This window comes from Diabrotica undecimpunctata, chromosome 7 (assembly GCF_040954645.1).
Source record: "Diabrotica undecimpunctata isolate CICGRU chromosome 7, icDiaUnde3, whole genome shotgun sequence".
NCBI lineage: Eukaryota > Metazoa > Arthropoda > Insecta > Coleoptera > Chrysomelidae > Diabrotica > Diabrotica undecimpunctata.
In genome coordinates, this window is record NC_092809.1 from 54,476,528 (window position 1) to 54,498,981 (window position 22,454).

General features: G+C 31.7%; 1 protein-coding gene across 1 annotated transcript; it reads right to left on the reverse strand.

The window, feature by feature from the left end:
- Positions 1–2,942: 2,942 nt before the first annotated feature.
- LOC140446762 (uncharacterized) lies at positions 2,943–21,806 on the reverse strand. The gene is made up of 2 exons (XM_072539354.1): positions 21,343–21,806; positions 2,943–3,780 (listed from the first exon to the last, which is right to left on the reverse strand). Exons 1-2 carry the CDS (start codon positions 21,755–21,757, stop codon positions 2,987–2,989), a joined length of 1,209 nt encoding a protein of 402 aa, XP_072395455.1. The 5' UTR covers positions 21,758–21,806; the 3' UTR covers positions 2,943–2,986.
- Between the last annotated feature and the right edge of the window lie 648 nt (positions 21,807–22,454).

The window sequence follows — 22,454 nt, forward strand, 5'->3', positions numbered from 1 at the left end:
GAGTCTTAAAATCTTCAAATTGATCGTATGTAAATTCATTTACTTTGTAAGGATTACCGGATTGCTTGGCTATCCTTATTAAAGAAACGTATTGATCAGGAGTATATATAGGTCCAGATTCAAGGGCTTTTTTGATGTTTCTCTCAATTACGGAATGAGTAGAATCATTTTCATTTTGCGTATGCCCTTTAATGAGAAATTTGTGAGTAATTGAATTAAGGGAAGGAATTCCTCCCACAGCCTGAATGAACATACTTATTAAAAACTTGTTTTTGCTGACCTGTGCAGTTATCACTGTAAAAAATGATGTCTATAGCTTTATTTGCACTTGCAGATAACTCTTGGATATGCTTAAAAACGCATGTGGCTATCTCGTTAGCTCCTCTGTTGCCTTGTCCCTCATCTCAGAGAAAACATTCAACATCTTTTGATTTTAAATCGAAGATGGTAAAATTGTAAGCATTTAATTCGAGACGTATAAAAAGTTGAAAATTCGCTTTTTGGACAAGGCAATGATGCTGAGAGATTATAAACAGCAACAATTAGCGATGATCTATACTATACTGAGCTTCGTTTTTGTCTTTTTCTTTTTCTAACTGTGATAATTCTTTTTCGTTTATGTGATCTTCGTATACCTTTCTCATTACTTCTTTTTTATTTCCAACAGCATTACTGTAGGCAGTACAATCTTCACACGGGTTTGGAATAAAAAACTAATATTAAATTCCGTATTAAAGATTTTATGAAACATAGCATAGTTAATATACTTTTTTGTCAGTGCACATTTTAACATAATCCCTATAAATATCACTAAGATTTCTACCTCCTGAGATGTATTCTTTACTAGAATTAGCTCAAATATAATGGCTCTTGACACGAAGAATCGATTGAATAAACTTTCTAGCAATATTTTTTAATGACTCGTCCACAGAGTGATGATGTTCATGTTTACCTCTCCTGTCTTCGAGTAAAGGCATCGGATTATTCATAACACATACCTTATCTCGCACTGTTCGTACTATTGAGAGAGATACATCAAGAGTATTTAAGAAAAATTTTTGACCTACACGAACTTTTTGGTTATTGCAATCTTGAAAGAAAAATTTCAAATTGTTTTTTCTTGGTCTGTTGCTAGATTTGTATACATATTTTGGCTTTATTTCCTCGATGCTATAAGCAATGAAGGAACGCTTATGCAATGCATCAGGTAAAGCATAGCATGCATCAAAAATTTGTGTCCGTTGCTCTTCCGTAAATTTAGTTGTGCATTTTTGTCTACATTTATCTCCACAAGTAGGCTTAACACATTTAGCATTCACGACTTTAGTTTTTGTAGCATAATTTTTACCTGAATGTCGTAGTCGCAATCGTTTTAAGACATTTGGTTTTCATGTATTTGGGTTAGCTTTGCGTTTATGTGTCTTTTGGATGGTGAATTTGTTTGCGTTGTTTGAGATTGCAACGGTAGTGATTTGAAGAATTAGTTGAGTCATAATCACTATCAGTTGACGATGAATCTAAAAAATAAAATTATTTATTAACAAAAATCGACATAAACGAAAATATAACAGAAAACTAACGTTAAATAATACGTCGAAAAGAATACGATATCATAATTAAACACAGTCCGATGTAAAGTTTGTGATTAAAACAATACAATTACAAATTTAAATTAATTTTTTGTTCAGCTTTATCTGAAACAGTATACAATTACGGAAATATACTATTACACTGATAAAAATTGCATCATATACCAGTAAATTTTTTCACGAAAACTATACAATTTCAAAATTATATGATTTTAAATAGAAAAATGTTTGAAAATATTATGAACAAAGTTAAATAAATTCGAAATTATACACTATTAATGAAACACAAAGCTTACCTTCAAGTTGATATTTTGGTTTTGTATACTCTTTAAGCGAAACAGCGTGCCCACTTCCTCGATTCGTAGGGCGAAAGAGATGCACGATCCTTCATCCTTCCAATTTAAAACTAACCAATGCTCTCCCTAGCGGATATTTCTTGAATTACGATTGATTGTCACTTTTCCAAAGAAAATATTGATGATACTGAGCATTTCTATATACTTAACTCAATTTCGTAAAAATTTGGAGATTGTATACTTTTCATGCGAAGAGACGATATATTCGAAGGACCAAAAGCTTGTGTGCACTAAAGAGATATTCAGAGGAGATAAAGATTTATCTGAACCAAATTGAATAAAAATTGGGCCACACTATGTAGAATCAAAGTCTGAGAAAGAGAAACAGGGTGTAATAGTGATTTACATCTGGCTCGAAATTAGACCACAATATGTACAAAAAGCGTATACATATGTCAAATTATTAATATAATTTCAAAGTATGAGAACTGTATTAACAAAATCTAGTACCAAGAAACACGTGTAAATACCGTTAGTTAGCGGCAGATAAACTTGTACGAGAAAGCACGCGTTTGAACCCTACCTATATGCAGACTACGATTTCGCAAGTTAATACACCAGCAATATTGATAACACTTGTATAAACTTGATTTGGCTATTACCTGTATAATCGTTTATTACCGCTCCTAATTATTTTAACCAGCCCTATTTAACTAAAATGTCAAAAATTGTCCCCCTTGCTACCGGAACAACAATCAGAGAAAGTATTCATTTCTTATTTTCTAAGGTACCTATGTCTGTATTTCTTGAGGGTGAGGTTAGAGTCGGAGTAGGAATTATTACTAAGGGTTGGATTAAGGTAATGATTTTTATTATTGACGTCGAGAATTATGGAAATTAATACAGCGAATAAGGTAACATGGATTTTAGCTAATGAAAAACTTAACAATTCTTAACTACAAATATGCTGGAGCAAGAGGAAGGAATAAGAAATAGAGGAGGCCTTTAATTACAAATTTTTATGAAAATTATGACAAAATAGGTGAATAATAAATAGTTTAAGAGTTTTAAAATAAATCACTTTATTTCTAAAAAATAATATTAAAACCAACCTCTTTCTGCAGCTTCTTCGCACAAAAGTATAAGCTTTTTAAGTGCTATCTCAGGTATATCTTCTATAGTAAGACTAGAGTCTCCTTGTTGAACTGCTTTTCCTTTTTCTGCAAAAATCACTGTTGGTATCATAAATATCGCCTGAATCATCCCCTCTTTACCTTCAGTTTTAATTTCTTCCAAAAATTTCTGATATGAATATTCGTCAGTATATAAATCCAGCTGTTTTAATATATCCACAAATTCGTGATAGTAATATTCAATAAGATGATCTAGATTACTTTGTAGACAGCTGAGTTCGACACTACTAAACAGAAGAAAAATCAGGTCGATGGAAGGTGATCCAATTTGACACATTTGAAAGTCAACAAATTTATTTTTAATTGCTGTACCATTTTCGATAACTTGCATTGTATTATTGATCCACATATCATGATGTATTATTGTCGCAAATCCTTTAATTGGTTTATTATTAAATATACTTTCTGGGTTTTCCTCCATGCGTTTCTTAAATTCGTCCAGCATTTTTCTGAAAGCCTCAGCTGCTTTATATTTTTCATTCTTGTTTAATTCTTCTGTCAATATTTCAAATATCTTTGGCGGTGCTTCTTCTTTTTCTTTGGGTGGTAATAAAAGAGACAACTTTTTAATTATAGTGGCAAATTTTTCAGAATCTTTTAGTCTCATTGCCATAGGTGCAGCATGAAACTTTGCCAGATCTTTTAAAATAAGTCTGGTTGTAGTCAAATCGAAGCCAACATGTCTGTCAAGGTTTTTATATCCTACAACATAGAAATAATAATATCTTATTAGTAAATATGTGGAAAGTAGTAATTTTGGTACATTAATTTAAATTTGTATGTCTCAATATGTATGTCTCTTATACAACTAATCACAAAATATATCGTTAACTTAGGTAGATAATAATTTGCATGTCGTTAATAGTAAAATCGACAAGTTTGGTAGGGATTGTATATATCGACTGGTCCAACGAAGACTGTAGTAACTCAAATTTTCCACTTTTTGAGTTGCGAGCGCAAAACAATAAAACATAATGATATCTTCCCCAGGAAAGAATCGTATCTCAGTAAACGTAGTTATGCAACCAATATTACGTGTAAGAGTTTTATAGTATCTCCGATTTATGAAAAACAACCGTAGAAAATCATCGTATCTTGAGTTACAATAGTCTTCGTTGTTATCTGAGGCGATAGCATAGGTATCGTAACATGAGTTACTACGGTATTCTGCGTTAGTTTAAGGTTATGTTCAAAAGTTTAGTTTTGGTATAACTGCCATAATGTGTTCCAGAAGTGAGTTAATATTGGAATTAGCTGAGAAAGCGTATAAAAACACTGAAACGGATATTTCTTATCGTTCTTTTGAAGGTAAATTTATAATAAACTTTATTTAAAATAATAACAGCAAAGTAAAAACCTACTTATTTTTTAAGGTAAACATATTGCTGAAAGTATTGTAGAAGAAAGCAAATACAAAAAGGCGAATGAGGATCCTGGTGACCACGAGACTGATATTAATCCTGAATGTTCTACAGGTTGGTTTAAATTCCGCATGAAAAAATATTACGTAGACATTTACCTCATTTTTGTTTAATTTTAGTAAGCTTAGAAGAGAATGAAGCCAATAGGAATGAAAATGAAATAATTGAGAAGGAAAGCGATGAGGAACCATTTCATGCAGACTCTGATACTGACCCAGATTACATTCCGACAGAAGACAAAAACATCCCTGAAATAATAATTGAACCTAATAAGAATATAACTGAAGCAACCACAAATAGAAAGAGAAGAAGCAGAGGCAATATAGAGAGAGTAAGTAGGAAAAGAATTAGACACGTTAGTAAGTGGGCGGATGAAAAATCTAAAACAAGTCTAAACCTGGGACTTAAACATGAAAATCGAAAAGGTATTCAAATTAAAGGAAGACAGATGGGTGCACCATGTGCAAACACATGTAGACTAAAATGTGCTACTAAAACAGCTAAAGAAGATAGAGACCTTTTTTTCAATGAATTTTGGAAGTTAAAAGATCATACGAGAAAGTGGGATTTTATTGCTCGTCATGTGAGACAGGTTGCCAAAAAACAAGTAACTATTACTGCAGAACAACGGTCTCGAAGAAATTACTCTCGAGAATATTACTTCTACATTCGCAATGAAAAACAACGTGTTTGCAAAACTATGTTTTTGGAAACCCTTAACGTTTCAGAAACTTGGATCACTACAGCATTAAGGAAACTGAAAGATTTTGGATTATTAGAGGAAGATAAACGTGGAAAGCACACTAACAGACCACATAAACTATCACCAGAACTTATAGACAACGTAAAAAATCACATAAATCAGTTTCCTGTAGTACCTTCCCATTATACCCGTAAGAATACGATGAAGATGTACCTTGAAGAAGGGCTAACTATCCAGAAAATGTACCGATTGTACAACGAGCATTGCGAAAAAAATAACATCACTACAGCTGCCACGTCACGCCAGTATAGAGATATTTTCAATGAACAGTTCAATATTGGGTTCTTTAAACCAAAAAAGGACCAGTGTACTGTTTGTTTAATATGGCTAGTGATGCCGAAAAAGCAAAATTGCTCGAACAATATGAGTCCCATATGAAAAACAAAGAAGTTATCAGAAACTTTAAAGACATAGACAAACAGCTTGCACTAGATGATAAGAGCTTGTGTGTGGCTTGCTTTGACCTTCAAAAGGTTTTAGCTACTCCTTTGTCTAACGTAAGTGATTTTTACTACAAAAGCAAATACTCTACATATAACTTTACAGTTTATGATGTTGGAAATAATCAGGGTTACTGCTATGTATGGCACGAGCAGGTGGCTAAAAGAGGTCCTAATGAAATTGCCAGTTGCCTCTGGAAATTTTTAGATCTCAAGGCACAACGAAGTGTTAAAACGATAATATTCTACTCAGACAACTGTGGGGGACAAAATAGGAATCGTTTTGTGTTTTCGATGTTTGCTTATGCTGCTGCTCATTTTCATATTGATATTGTTCACAGATTTCTGGAAAAAGGCCACACTCAGAACGAGGGTGACAGTATGCATGCTGTTATCGAAAATGCAAAGAAAGGGCAATCGGTTGTATATGTGCCAGAACAGTGGGTTACATTAATTAGAATGGCTAAAACTACAGGAAGAGTTTATGATGTTACGGAAATGTCCCAAGATAATTTTTTTAATTTTAAAAAACTGACTGATACCGAGAATTGGAAACTTGACAACGAAAAGAAATCAATAAAAGTTAGCAAAATACGAGAAATAAAATTTTCGCATGAACACCAAAATTCTATAATGTTTAAATACGAATTCGATGATGGTTTTAGAGGTTGTGACATACAATTAAATCGAAAATGCAGAGGACGGCCTTCCACTGCTATCAAATTTCCACCGAAACTGTATGATGCACCATTACCAATTGAAGAAAAAAAGCTAAAAGGATTACTGTGGCTGTGTAATACTGGCAAAATACCCACAACGTACCATGGATTTTATAAAAATCTTCATTCAAAGAGTTATCTTTTAAAGAGTTACCTCCTAAAGTCGAGCTCGAAGTTGATTCAGTTGAGAGCAAAGAAGAGTCGGATGAGGAAAATTGAATTAAAATATAAAACTGCAAATTATATCAGTAGCTTCTTCAAAATGTAGCATTTTATATAAATAAAGTTAAGAAACAAATAATTCTGGTATTTATTACTTTAAAAATATCTCCATCGAAAACTATAGTAACTCATTTAAAAGTCACTTATGACCATTTCTGTCTTAAATCTGTTTTACCCTTGTAAGATCATTATTAAAAGTATCACTTAATGCTATAAAAACATCCATTTAATAGATTAATTTTAAAGAATTTTGGTAACAGTGTAAATACATTTTTATAATTATCTCAATTACATAAAAAATGAGTTACTACAGTCTTCGTTGGACCAGTCGATATGATTCCTTGATATTTTTTCGTTGAAATATTTGTCGGCCAATATCTTCGCAAAAATTAAATTTTACAACGAATTGTAATTTTTTGAAAGCTTAGAAAATGTCGTCGTGGAATTTAAATATCGCGTGGGACTCTTCCATTAGGTACTTCTGAAGATAGCATGTTTTTTTATTAACCCCAATTAAAATTACAATATATAAAAAAATAAAGAATAATAAGTAATTTCCTCTTCCAGTGGAGACTTCCTTTTCTTTATTAAGTAACTGTAAATGTTGCTAATTTATTATAAATAGTTTAATTAAAAGATATGTAAGTTAAAAGCAATAAAATAACAAAACACAATCATAACTACATATCACTTAATTAAGGTAGATTTTAAAATACAGTTGGTTGTGCTTAAACATTAAATCTGTTTAATAGATCATTCAATCTGTTTAATAGATCATCAATCAAGTAAATGGTCAACGGCGTAAGGATGCAGAAGGTAAGGAGAAACCACTGCATTAAGGATCCAATTGGATATCTCTAGTACGATCATCATGACTGTACAACAAAAAGCCACGTCAACCACTGATCATGGGAATCGGAGACCAGGATCCGGCATGGGAGGTATATCACACGAAGACCACAGGGCCTCCCGGGTCGTCAACCAGCAAAATCCCTGTGAAGTACTAAATACCACTCCTAAAAAAAATAGAAAAACACCCAAGAGAGTATTAAAAATTGGTACATGGAATGTTAGGAGTATGTATGATCCAGGCAAAATGCATAATATAATACAAGAAATGCAAAGATTAAATGTCGACATTCTAGGCATTAGTGAAGCAAGGTGGCCAAATTCTGGCAGTTTTTCGACAACAAATGGCATGGTATATTACTCCGGAAACAGTAGTACCCAACACAGACACGGCGTAGCAGTTTTCGTATCTAAGTCTATGATGCAGTCGGTCATTAATTTTACTCCATTATCAGATCGGCTCTTATTTCTTCAATTACAAACAAACACAAGTAAACTAAATATCATATAGATCTATGCACCTATTGCAGATAAATCCGAGGACGAAATTGAACAATTCTACGAAGAAATCAATCAAGTATTAAAATCGACGAAACCACGAGACGTTGCCGTAATTCTAGGTGATTTTAACTCAAAAATTGGTAAAGGAAAAAGTGGAAAACATGTAGGAGAATACGGACTCGGCAAAAGAAATGAACGAGGTGACAGACTACTTCAATTCTGCCAGGAGAATAACATGATTGCATCTAATACATTCTTCAACTTACCAAAGAGAAGACTTTATACGTGGAAATCACCCCAGGACAATGGCGAAAGAATAATTCGAAACCAGATTGATTTTTTACTGATAAACGAACGATACAGAAACTCCTTAAAATCCGTTAAAGCTTACCCAGGCGCAGATGTCTTTTCAGACCATAACCCTCTAATAGCGCAAATGAGTATTAAACTAAAAAGATTGGAGCAGAAAAGAAGAGCAAATCAGATAGACGTCAGTCATTTATGTAACCTGGAGGTAAAGGAGAAACTGCAAAAATGTATTAATAATAATCTCAAAATACTTCATGAAAAAGAAACATCTCAGCCAACGAACAACATAGATAAAAAATGGCAAAACGTAAAAATGGCGATAACAGGTCCTGTGAAGAAAATTCTGACTAAAGAAAAACCAAAAATAAAGCAAAGGTGGATGACTGATAAGATCCTTCTTCTCATGGACAATCGGAGAATAATGAAAGGAAAAAACGAACAAAGGTATAAACAAATACAGAAAGAAATCAAAATAGAAATCAGAATAGCAAAAGAAGATTTTTATAAAAGAAAATGTAAAGAAATAGAGCAATTGCAGGCAAAACATGATATTTTTAATGTACATAAAAAAGTGAAAGAACTTGCAGGTACACAAAAACGTAAGCAGCCAAACACCCTGTATAATGTCAACGGAAACATAATAACAGAACTAGAAGAACAGTTGAAGACATGGAAAAACTATATTGAAGAAATCTTTGCAGATGATAGACAACAATCTGAGCTAAGTAACATACAAGGAGACGAAGGTCCAGAAATAACGGAAGAAGAAGTAATGTACGCACTAAAAAGAATGAAAAATGGTAAAGCCCCAGGTCCAGATGAAATACCAACGGAAATCCTTAAACTAATAGAAAAAGACTTGATTCACATTTTAGTTAAACTTTTCAATAGCATTTATACATCAGGAAAAATACCACAAGAATGGCTTTTATCCACCTTTGTTACTATACCAAAAAAGATAAATGCCAAACAATGCAGTGATTACCGTACAATCAGTCTGATGAGCCATGTACTGAAAATATTTCTGAAAATTATACACTCTAGAGTACACAGAAAACTGGAAATGGACATCAATAATACCCAGTTTGGATTCCGAAATGGACTTGGAACAAGAGAGGCGTTGTTTGCACTGAACGTTATGTCTCAAAGATGTCTTGACATAAATCAAGATGTATTCATGTGTTTCATAGATTACAACAAGGCCTTTGATAAAGTGCGGCATGATCACCTAATCAGACTCCTGACAGAAAAGAATTTAGATAAACGAGACATCCGACTAATAGCAAATATGTACTACAATCAGAAAGCAGTAGTGAGAGTAGAGAATAATACCACTGAAGAAATTGAAATAAAGCGAGGTGTGAGACAAGGGTGTATACTGTCACCAACCCTGTTTAATCTCTATTCCGAAGACGTAATGAATAGAACACTCTCTGAGCAATCCGTAGGTATTAAAATAAATGGTGTTAGATTAAACAATCTGAGATTTGCCGACGACACCGTTCTGATCGCAGAAACACTTGAAGAGCTACAGACATTGGTGAATAAGATAGCAGACTGCAGCGAAGAATATGGATTATCTTTGAACATAAAGAAAACTAAATTTATGGTAATATCGAAATCAACACAAAATGTTCAAAATTTATATTTACACAATGAAATTATCGATCGAGTTAGCAAATACAAATATTTAGGCACTTTTATAAATGAAGACAACGATAGCTCAGCAGAAATCAAAATAAGAATAGAAAAAGCCAGATCCATATTCACTAAAATGAAGAGAGTGTTCTGCGGAAGAGATTTGAGCCTTGAAATGAAACTTCGCCTGATGAGATGTTACGTACTTTCTGTGCTGTTCTACGGAATGGAGTCATGGACGTTGAAAAAGATTGATACCAAAAAATTAGAGGCATTTGAACTGTGGATGTATCGCAGAATCCTGAGAATATCATGGACCGAGAGAGTCACAAATGTCGAGGTCTTGAGAAGAATGAATAAAGAAAAGGAAGTCATATTTACGATCAAAACACGAAAACCAATACTTGGGACACATTACAAGAGGCGAAAGATATGAACTGCTTCGAATAATTATGCAAGGGAAAATAGCAGGAAAAAGGTCCATAGGAAGAAGACGAAACTCCTGGCTAAAGAATCTACGGGAATGGTATAGCTGTAGCAGCAACGAATTGTTTCGGTCAGCAGTTTCAAAAATACGTATAGCCCTGATAAGCGTCAATGAAGATGGCACTTGAAGAAGAATAGATCATTTGGTGTAAACGTTTCAGCCTACGCATTTCTTTATTGTCGTCGAATACCCCTTCAAGTTACATTGGGATGCACTTTTATCCGTTAACCATATTTGACACTGTAATTTGTTACAACTTCCTTTACCGAAGGCACATCCAGATCTTTTTCTATAGAAATGGATGTGACATAACATGGAGCATTTACACCTTAACACTTTATTCTGGAAGAGTTGGAGAATCGCAAGATTATAATTACTAACGGTGCCCCATAGCTGAATACCATAGGTGCATATGGGCTTGAGGATCGCCTTGTATATAATCAGTTTGTTATCAAATCTTAATTTAGAGTTTCTACCAATCAACCAGTACATACGTCTCAATTTAATGTTCAGTTGTTTTCTTTTGATAAATGTGTGCTTCTGACAGCTTACTCGTGTCTCAAGATCAATGCCTAAGTATAATTTATGGGTTTTCTGTAAATTTTCTGATGCTTTTGTGGCATTAGAGTCCATGGTCAGTATTGCGGTGTCGTCTTCAAAAGTATTAACTTCTATGTTACTGCTGGATGGAAGGTCTTCCATCCAGCAGTAACATTAGGAATAAAATAGGTCCTAGTACGCTTCCTTGTGAAACACCTGCTTTGATACGGTGAAGGTGACTTTATTTATCGTGCCGCGTTACCATAAAATATCTATCTGAGAGGTAGAATTTTAGGAGTGGATATAAAGGATATGGCAATTATTTCATTATCTTATAAAGTAGGCCTTATTTCAAAACTTTTCGAAGCCTTACCGGGCTGTTGGGAGGTAGGATTCACTACTTCCCAGCGTGTCAGAGATTTGTTTTACTATTCTGTAGAGCTATTCTATTGTGCCATGTTTTAACCTAAAGCCGAATTGGTGATCCGGAATAAGCTTAGTTTTTTCTAAGATTGGAATTAACCTTTAATTCCAATCTTAGAAGAAACCAAACTTATTCAGGAATGATAATTCTGAGAGAGATTCCTAATAGAAGCTTTTTGAACACCTTTGATAAAATCAGCAGCAAACTCATAGGTTTATGGGATTTTAGGTCTTCTGGTTTTTTTTTTTCAGGTTTTGGTGTCAGGATGATCTGTGAAATTTTTCACTGACTTGAAAAGTAGCCTATTCTAATGATGGCGTTAAAATGCGCTGCATATATTTGTACCCTTTTATTATACATTCTTGAATAACGCCTGTTATCAAAAAAGATTGCATGTCACGTGCCGAAAGTACTCGGCTGATTTTAATAAAAAGTTTTACGAACTATCAAGATTTTTGGGAAAATACATCTGTAGCTAAATTAACCCATATTTTAGAAGTGTGTACAAGACATACAGTGTTTTCTCAATTCAGGAAATATATAAGTTATTGGTCTTTTGTGATTTCCCGATCTTATTTCACAATAGTACCTGCTCTACGTGAGGATATAGCTACAGCTGCCCGACACGCATTTATTACAGAAAGACCAAAAAATCTCAAAGCAATAGTCTTATTTCCTTTGCAAAAAAAGAAGCCATTTAACAAAACCTTCCAAAGCTAACACAACAGACAACAGTCTTTAGAACATCATCTCGACAACATCTGCCATCTTACTACCTCAACTATTCCAAAACATTCCCTAACCTTAAGGAGGCTAAAAAAGCGTAAAACAAGGATTTTTCTTACCAATCACTTCCTACTTCCATTGTAACTTATCGATTACAATTCCTTTATCAAGAATAGAAAATTATCTTCTAAATTTAGCACTTACGCTAAAAATATTATTTAAAAAGCGTAAAATAATCCAATTTTAAATAAACTACCATAATAAAAAAATATATTATATTAACATTGCTAGATATTATTTGTCGTAATTGTTTAAGCATTGTGTGTGAGTGACCTTGCATTTAGTTAAATATTGTCAAATGGTTTTATTCATTATCTCACCGCGATAAATCATTTTTAATAATATAAAATATGTGTTTTCTGTAGTTATCTCCGCTATCTGTAATAATGATTAGCTAGAATAATATTTTGAAGCTGTTTAAAAGATACATTTTTGTATAACACCTACGTTTTAAAATTAATTGTGGAAGCTCATTATAAGATAAATTATATTTCTCACAACAAACACTAGCATATTATGTTTTAAACAACCTACTTGAATCATCTTTCAATATTTAAAATATATACAGGAGTTATCAAAATCGTTCTCATAATACAAACATTAATAAATTAAACAAATTTTGTTTTTTGTTGATTGGTGAAAAATTCTTCTAATAATTTAATTTAATCTAACTCAATAACTATATTGACAATTTAGACATATATTATACATTTTAAAGTAGACGATTTTAAAATGATATTGTCAATATTAGTAAGTTGCATAAATAAGATAGGTATTTTCAACAATCGACCGAATAGAACAGAACAACTTAAAACGATATCCACAGCATGCACAAGGAATAATACGAGGAAAATAAACATTTCAACAATATTCCAAACAACAAACACATTGAGATCTATTTTGCCTAAAACTAAATCTAACAATCAACAAAAAAGAACAAAAAATTGCCTTTAAAAAATACCTTGTGAATGCGATCAGTCTTATTTAGGTGAAACAACAAAGCCATTAAATGTTAAAATAAGTAACATCAATCTTATATTAAAAATAGAGAATTTGATACTCAAATATGTAAACACGCACGGAATAATGAACATAGGATTTAATGGAACGATTCAAGTTGTAACAAAATATGTGGGTGGATAAATACTGAACTCTTTTTAATATGGTTTCAACATTTTATTCAACAAGACAAACTAAGTGAAGACGATCCGATCTTATTAATTTTGGATGAACACAGCAGCCATACAAAAAACACAGAAGTAGTTTATTTGGCTAGGAAGAAACATGTACATATCATTTGTTTCCCTCCACATTCCACTCATCAAATGCAGCCAATCGATGTGGGTTTCACAGCGCCTTTGTTACGATATTATGATGTATCATTAGAAAAGTTTCTTAATAATAACCCAGACAGAGTAGTAACGTCTTTTCAAATCTCTAAAATTTTTGTTGAGGCTTTCTTACAAGGTGCAACACCTTCGTTTGCTGTTAACGTTTTTAAAAAATATGGGATAGTTTCTTACAATCCTAATATATTTACAGATCTAGATTTTCACTATTTGCTACGCATAAAAAGACAGTTGAAAAACAATATTCTATCACTGCCCAGCTAAGATAAGGCAATTGCTTTAACTTCAACTGCAGAGCCTCAGCTAAATCACGATGAGGCAATTGCTTTAACGTAAACAAGACTCAAACTTGCAGACAATATAGACAACAAATTTATTTGAAGCAAACAGCCCTAAAGATATTCGTCACCTGCCAAAGAGAAGTAAATTAATGGAACCAAAGATAAAATCTAAAAAAGATAAAACAGCTCTACTGACATCTAGTCCGTATAAGCTAGAATTAGAACTTGAACTAAACACGGAGGAATAAAAAAAAACAATGAAAACGAAAAAAGATAAGAAAAAAATAAATGATAATAAACACAAACAAAGTAAAAGAAGTAATTATTTTCTTGATGGGGATAAGTCACAATTGAAGGTTAAAATAAGTTTATTGACGTTTCAATTTCAACTTCAGAAATCGTTTTTTTACTTGGTGAAAAATTCTTTTAATAATTTAATTTTATCTGACTTATTTATATTGGCAATTCAGACAAATATTATACATTTTAAAGTAGACGACTTTAAAATAATATTGGCAATATTGTTAAGTTGCGTTCTTAGGACGATTTTCTTGTAAGATAGTTCATTTCATTACATGAAATCAACTTTAACTTGAGAATATATGTAAGGACAAAGTACAGGATATAATTCTCTTTAAAGAGACGTATTCCATAATAAATCATAAGAAAAAAAAAACAAGGAGAAAACCTGATAATGCTATCTCGACATGATAAGTATTTGGTTTTACATTTAGTTTACTCTCAATAAACCTCAAATTCAGATATATGTTATTTAAAAAACATAAATGATGTATCCTTGATATTTTACTGACTTACTAATGGTGATATTTTCCTTTAATTAACTTCCTCTTTTAATATGGGTATCCAGATCCTACTGCATTCTACCGAGGAATTTGAGACAAAATTGGTCTCATTTACCATAATTAGAGCCGCTTCTTTGACTTTTATCTTTTTATTATATGTTTCTTTTAGGACTATAGAATCATTCCATTGAAGCTTATGTTCATTTTCCCATGCGTGTTTACATATATTTAAGATCTATCAAATTCTCTATTTTTAATGTAAGATTGATGTTCCCTTATTCTAGCACTTAATGACTTTAATGTTTCACCAAATAAAACTGATTGCATTCACAAGGTATTTTTTAAATACAATTCTTTATTTTTTCTTGTTTATTGTTAGATTTAGTTTCAGATAAAATAGATTTCAATGTGTTTGTTGTTTTGAATGTTGTTGATTTTATTTCCTATCTTTTTAAGTTTTTCTGATAATCCATTTATGCATGATATTGCTATTTTCCTCGTAATATTCCTTGTGCATGCTAAAGAATCTTATTCTAAGTTCTATTAATCATTTTTTAATAAAACAGATATTATCAAACGGTTTTTTTTTTGAGAACGAATTTTCGTTGAAAGAAGTAATTTTGGCTCTATCATATAATGATTTAATGATTCTCTTTTTGATATTGATATTTTGATTTGATTTGTAATTTAAATATCTGTTGATGTGAGTTGGTTTTCTATACACCTAAGTATCATATCCAATATTGTTCTTAGATATTAAAACATCCAGGAAGAGTAGTGTGTTATTATATTTCTTTTACATGGTAAATGTTATTGTCTCTTCTTTATCGTTTATATCATTTAGGAATGTGTCCAACAACTTTTTTGACGGATATTTCAAGTTAAAGTTGATTTCATGTAATAGAATGAACTATCTTACAATAAAGTCGTACCAGGAACGCAACTCAGCAATATTGACAATATCATTTTAAAATCGTCTACTTTAAAATGTATAATATATGTCTGAATTGTCAATATAAATTAGTCAGATAAAATTAAATTAGAAAATTTTTTCACCAAGTAACAGAAAACAAAATTTGTTTAATTTATTAATGTTTGTATTTTGAGAACGATTTCTGAGGTGGAAATTGAAACGTCAATAAACTTTTTTTAACTTTTAATTATGGTTTATTCTCATTAAAATATTAATTACTTCAAACTGCCACAAAAAATAACTTCAGAACATAATGAAAAAAGTAACAAAAAAATAAAAGTTTGTCGGTCTAAAGACGGTAAGTGAAAGATAAAAATGTAGCAATTAAGTACATGATAAAAATAATAATGAATATGCTGAATGTTTCTACTGAGTAGTTCTCTTTATCAGCCGATGAATAAGGATGGGTACGTTACTCGGTCTGTCTGAAATGGGCTCCTGAAGCATCGGGAATAAATCCAGAAGATGACGAAGAATTTCAGTGTGAATTTTGTATTTCTGAATTAGTATAATATGTATCTATTTTTAACAATGTTCTCTTTTCGGTTTTTTGTTTTAAGTTTGTTAATATTAAATTACTTTTTCCTTGATTTTTCCTTGATAGTTCGGATTGCTTCACCCTATGTGGCAATGTGAACTTTTGACATATAGTCAGTCAGTTGTCATCTTTTTGCTGCAATTATTTCTGGTTTATTTATATGTGCATGTCTTCCTTAGAAGATTCACAATGCCTCATTTACCCCTTCACTTGTTGCTTAACCCTTTTAGACTCTCGGTTCATAATTATGCACAATTATTTAAACTAGCTCCATCTTTAAGCAACCTTGAATACTAATGTAAGAAACTTACGTAGATTACTTGTAGGAGCCTTTATTTTAAAACTGAATCATAATCGCGACGCAATAGTGGTTGTAACAAGAACTTATTATTTTATGATTTATTTGCAATGGCGGACTCTCGAAAACTTCCTCATGGTAAGTAAATAAAAATCTAAGAAAATCCGTTTGCTTTTATATAATTTTTAATATTTTATAATTTTATTGTGTAGTAAAACGATAAAAGAATTTATGTTCATATGTATTTTAGAAAAAAAAATATTTATACCATTAAAAAATCGGTTTTTATTTGTTGGACATAATTAGGAACATTAGAATTAGACTGAAATGAAAATGAATATATTTTCATAAAGGTATAATTAATTTTTTTTGAGCTAGGTGCAATAAATGTACATGCACATTTTTTTAAAGAAAGATGTATTTTCGGTTTTTACATATTTTTATTTTAAATGTGGGTTTTAGTAGGTCATTCACTAAAGTCTATGTAAATATTTTATTTTCAGAAAGAAAATACGATCCAGAAAATGAAAAAGATGCAGCTGTTTTATTGGAATTACTGGATACCGTTTCTAATATTAAACTTAATGACAAGGATAAGGAGGAATATATTCCAGAAATTTTCTCAAGTAAAATAAAAGTTTGTGTAGGTGTCGATAAATTGGGACCTACCCTTGATGAGTTATCTGAGTCATACTGGAATGAGGAGAAAGATAAAATTGATATTTCAGAGCCTTCAGACAAGAAAAAGAAGTTCGTATAGGGGCTGATCACACAGGGCCCACAAAGGTTTAAATCTCTGACTCACACAAGGATGACGAGAACGAATCTGGATCATATAAAGCTGATGAGAACGATTTACTATTTGATGGACCATCTTCTTCAAAAGAAGGCAATTTTACCTTTGTAACAACCAAAAACTCTATAAATGGCGTAAGAACTATTTTGAACGTACAGATTTGGTTTGGAATAAGGAACAACGACCTACTCCTACAACGGCAACGTCCCCAAGTGAAGAGCCTCATGATGATGTTTTTTTCTAAGTACCTATATAGACAAACGGCAGTTTGAGCAGACGGCCACTTTTATTAATATGTATGCTTTTCATAATGAAAAAACTTAGTTCAAAAATATAAGTGTTCAGATAAAATTACAAGTTTAATTGGTTTACATATTATTTCCGGTTGCCTAAAATTTCCAGCAGTTTATTTACATTGGCCAAAAATTTGCATATCAATATATTTAGTAAAACAATGGCAAGATACCGATTTTTTTAACTTCGATCAAATTTACGTTGTGTTAATACTTTGACAATTCCCAAAAACTGTACCGATAAGTTATATAGAGTACATCCTTTGTTTGATGGTATCAGGTAACGATGTTTAGAGTTAAAGTTAGATGAAAACCTATGAACGAATGGTACGATTTAGGGGCCATTTGTTTGTAATTCAATACTCAAAGGGTAAACCTACACCTTGGTGGGTAAAAATTTTTATCCTATGCGAAAAGTCTGGCATTGCTTATGATTTTGTTTTATATCAGGCGCTTCTACTGGCTTAGATGCTTAGCTACTAAAACACTTTAAATTTGGTGTTATAATAATTCTTCATCTTACAGAAAGAATAAATAATGCAGGGCACAAGTTATATTACGATAATGACTTTTCCTCGTATTAACTTCTTCAAGTCTTAAAATCAAAAAAATATTAGCATCTGTATTAGAATCTGCAATTCGAGGCAATAGGTACAAGAAAGAAAAAAAGCATATGGATGTAGAAAGACCTGAGGTGGTAAAACTTTATAACCATTCGATGGGTGGCGTTAATCTAGTAGATGAAATAAGCAATGTGTACAGAATTTATATTCGTTCAAAAAAAAGGATCCTTCGAATGATTTTTCATGCCGTAGAGTTGGTTGCAGTAAATAGCAGGTTTAAATATCGACAAGAATGTGACACACTAAACATTCCAAGAAAGGACCAAATAATCCCTCTATATTTCAAAATGAGGCTTGCTGAAAGTCTGATCAAGGCAAACAAACCAGTTTCTCGCATCAAAAGGGGCAGGCCAGGTACTTTAACATCACCCAAAGCATGAAAAAAATTAAAATATAACCTTTAAGAAACTAGACTAGTTCGTGAAGTTCAATATAACTTAGTTGACCATATGCCCCAACCGGATGTAAACGAAGAAGGAAGAAGGTGTAAGTATGCCAACTGTAATAAAAATTATCACTGTACAAAAAAAGATAAAAACTGCTTTTCTTTGTTTCACAGAAAACAATTTTTTGCTATTTTGAGTCTTTATTACGTTTTGAAATGCTTTTTTTACATTTTTTATTACTATAGTCGGTTCACAATTTGTCGATAGCTCACTACAAGTTTAACCCTAATTAGAAAACTAAAATACAGAGAGGATAGGTAATACGATATAATATAAAACCAACCTGAAACTGACGGTTTAAGATATTTTCGACTAACCCACCTTGTATCTGAAGGAATACAATACCTTATAATCCTATTACGAGGGTATTTGAATAGGTTTATATATATTATTATATATATAGAATATATTTTGAATGGTTATAGATGACCGACCAGTGTCGTAGAGTATATGATTGAAACATTTATTTGAACTAAAAAAATATATTTTTTAAATTGTACTTATGTAAATTGTATTTTTTAATAAAACTTATTTATTTTATTCAAAAATAAAAAGTTTCTTGCCATTTGCAAAAGATACATTTATTTAATTAAGGGGAAAGGCGCCAAATGTCGCCTGGCAAAATTTCCAATGTGTTTTAAATGTATCCATTATTTTCGAATCCGGAGAAAACTAATAAATATTTTTGAAAAATTTAAACGCAGAATGAAAGATTACATTATTACTGAGGGTAGAAAGTCCCTGAAAACTTCTACAATGTTTATTTTAATATGTTATGTAACAGGGGTGAAAATAAAAGAGAAAATATAGTATAATTTTTAATTGAAAATATTGCATGCAAAAGAAACTTTTTATTTAATCTAATAAATATTTCATTCTGGCTTTAAATTTTTTAAAAATGCTTTTTAGTTTTCTCAGGATTTGAAAAAAAAATGGATACATTTAAAACACATTGAACATTTTGACAGGCGACATTTTGCGCCTTTCCCCTTTAATACCTTACGATTACAACTACTATTACTTACCTTACATAATTACAATAAGAAAACTATTCAAATTCAAAATAAATAGGATCAACTTTGGAATCCGAGTCGTCTTGAGGGTTAATAATTAGCGGTTGTGTCTCTACGGTCGCATCAATTATGTTATCAAGATCCCACATTTTTTGTTTTTCTATTACATGTCTTACTGCATCTTTCCAGTTTTGTTCTGTAATATGTTGTAAAGACTCGTATAACAATTCACGTACAGCTTGTATTTTATATGACGTATTTTTTCTAGCCACATAACTTTTCATTTGTGTCCAAATGAGTTCAATTGGATTTATTTCGCAGTGGTAGGGTGGAAGTCTAAGGACTGTGATGTTTCGTCTTTCCGCCATTTTGTCAACTACGTATTTCTTGAACTTAGATTTGTGTTTCCGGGCAATTTTTAAAACTTCTGCTTTTACCGTTCCATCTTCGTAAGGCAGATACTTATTCCGCAGCCAGTCAAGAATATCCTGTTTCTTCCACGCAGTCGTTGGTACTAGTCGTGAATGATAAGGTGCATTATCTAATGCTATAATTGAATTTGAATCAGAATCCTGAAGATATCATGGACCGAGCATGTAACAAACAACGAAGTCATGAGAAGAATCAACAAAAGAATGGAAATATTCGAGACGCTAATTACTGCCATAGACGCGGAAACACCGACGAGCCGTAAATTACATGCGATCAAAAACGTACTAAACAAAAAAATAACTTCGCCCTTTCAAGTTAAGTTTCGAATATAAACTGAATAGACGAGGCACGTGGCCAAAGCCGCCATCCTAATTATCTTGCAACGAATAGTACCTTCGTATATGAATTCCAGGATTTCCAGTAAAGTGATTAAACGTGAAGATTAGTATTGAAATATCCAAAGAGATAAGGTATTCTTATTTACAAAATTGTTAATGGTTAAATTCTTATTTTTATTAATATAATATAATAACCAACATTAGCCGTGAAAGTTTTAATTGTTTTTTTGCTAAATATATTAGTATTAAAATATTATTAATATTAAATATAATAGTACTAAAATATTATATTATTATTTAATGAATAAACACCTTAGGAACGCCTATGATTTACGACCGTTTTATGAGTTTGAGGCACATTTCGTGCTCTCAACAATTTGTAAACGGAGAATAGCTAGTTTTTGTGTTTCAACATAATTTCTTTATTAAAAGTTTTAGTAAATCTTGTCAATTATTGTTCTCTATCGATAAAGTTTATTTTCGCTAGGACCCCAATGTGCATAATAATGAACAGATATTTTTTTTCCAATCTAAATGATAATTTTAAAAAGCCTACATTATAATATGACTTTAAGGACCACTGTCTACTACAAATTTCCTATAAAAAGTCAGGTCTGAAAGGGTTAATCCCATAAAACCACAACATTTAACGTAAACATGCAAAAAAAACAGTTTCAGAACCTACATCAGAAGAGTTATTAAATGATTTCATGACTGCACTAACTGATACTAAACATTATAATTAAGTAAGTGATTTGGACCCACAAGGTCCGAAGTCCCTGAACAACAAATATTGCAGTGCGGAGATAAAATATCAACCCAACCAAATTCTATGAGATCTACTTCGAAAAGTCGCCTAGAAAAGTAGAAAATCCAAAATAATAAAAATACTTTAAAATATACAAAAAAAAACTAACAAATGGAATCAAAACGAGGAAACACGTACTGCCAAATTATAATAAATATATTTTTTTAATCTTACCTTTTGGTACTAAATTCTCCAGGATGAGAACAGCGTCCATATCAGGCTGGTCGTTTTCTCCTGCCAGATTAAATCTACCTCCTGCATAATCTGGATAAAACGAGGGTGGCGGTAAACCATGTTTTCTATGGAAATTTTTTATAGGAGGAACAATATCTGTATAAAAAATTACTTCATTTTTCGTTAAATTATATGTGGGGCCAAAAAATTCATTTTCGACACATAATTTTGCCACTAATGATAAATCTTCATGGTGATTAGTATCTTTCTCTTGTAAAACTACATCAATTTTAATTATCTCACTTAAATAGTTTTCTCCAGGTGCCGTTAAATTGCTGACTTTTGTATCCACGACACTTTTGTTGGGACCAATATAGTCCCTGATTAGTTCTTCAAAATTTTTAATCTTCTCCATTGATATCAACGTTACGAGTTGTATGAGTTTGTACCTACTATTACTATATTATTACAATTAATCTTATGTTAAATATACTTATCATATCAAAAGTAAAGCACAGGTACGGTTTTAAAAATTTTAGAAATTAAATAAACCATAATAGAACTTTATAAAAATATAAAACGTGCAGTAAAGCTCAATATAGAGAAGACCTTAATAAGACCGGTTTTGATATAATGGGGTGAGCCGTGAACCTTATCTCAAAATGATGAAAGACTTCTTGGTATTTGTCAGAGAAAAATTCTTAGAAACATTTTTGGGGTCGTAAATGAAAATGGTTCAGTTATACACCGATCCAGATATTGTAAAATTCGTTAAAGTGTGGAAACTTATACAGCATGTTAAAAATTTTCTCAATTATCCCTCTTAGAAAATTATTTTCACGCCCCGTATGTCCATATACTTCTAGATGCATTAAAATAACCTTTAAGCAACGAGCGATTTGTCACGCTTGTTCGCAACAACGAAATAGCTCACAGTATGTTGTCTTAGCTCTTATTATCTTTCGTTAGTTAAATAGAAACTCTTTCTCTTAACAAAAAAGTTCGTTCCTATTATCGAACAACCCAGCTTACTTTCTAAGAAAAACTGAGATGTAGGCATTCTTTGAAATAACCTTTTCAGTTAGGAAAAGTAGAAATTATAGAAAATAAGA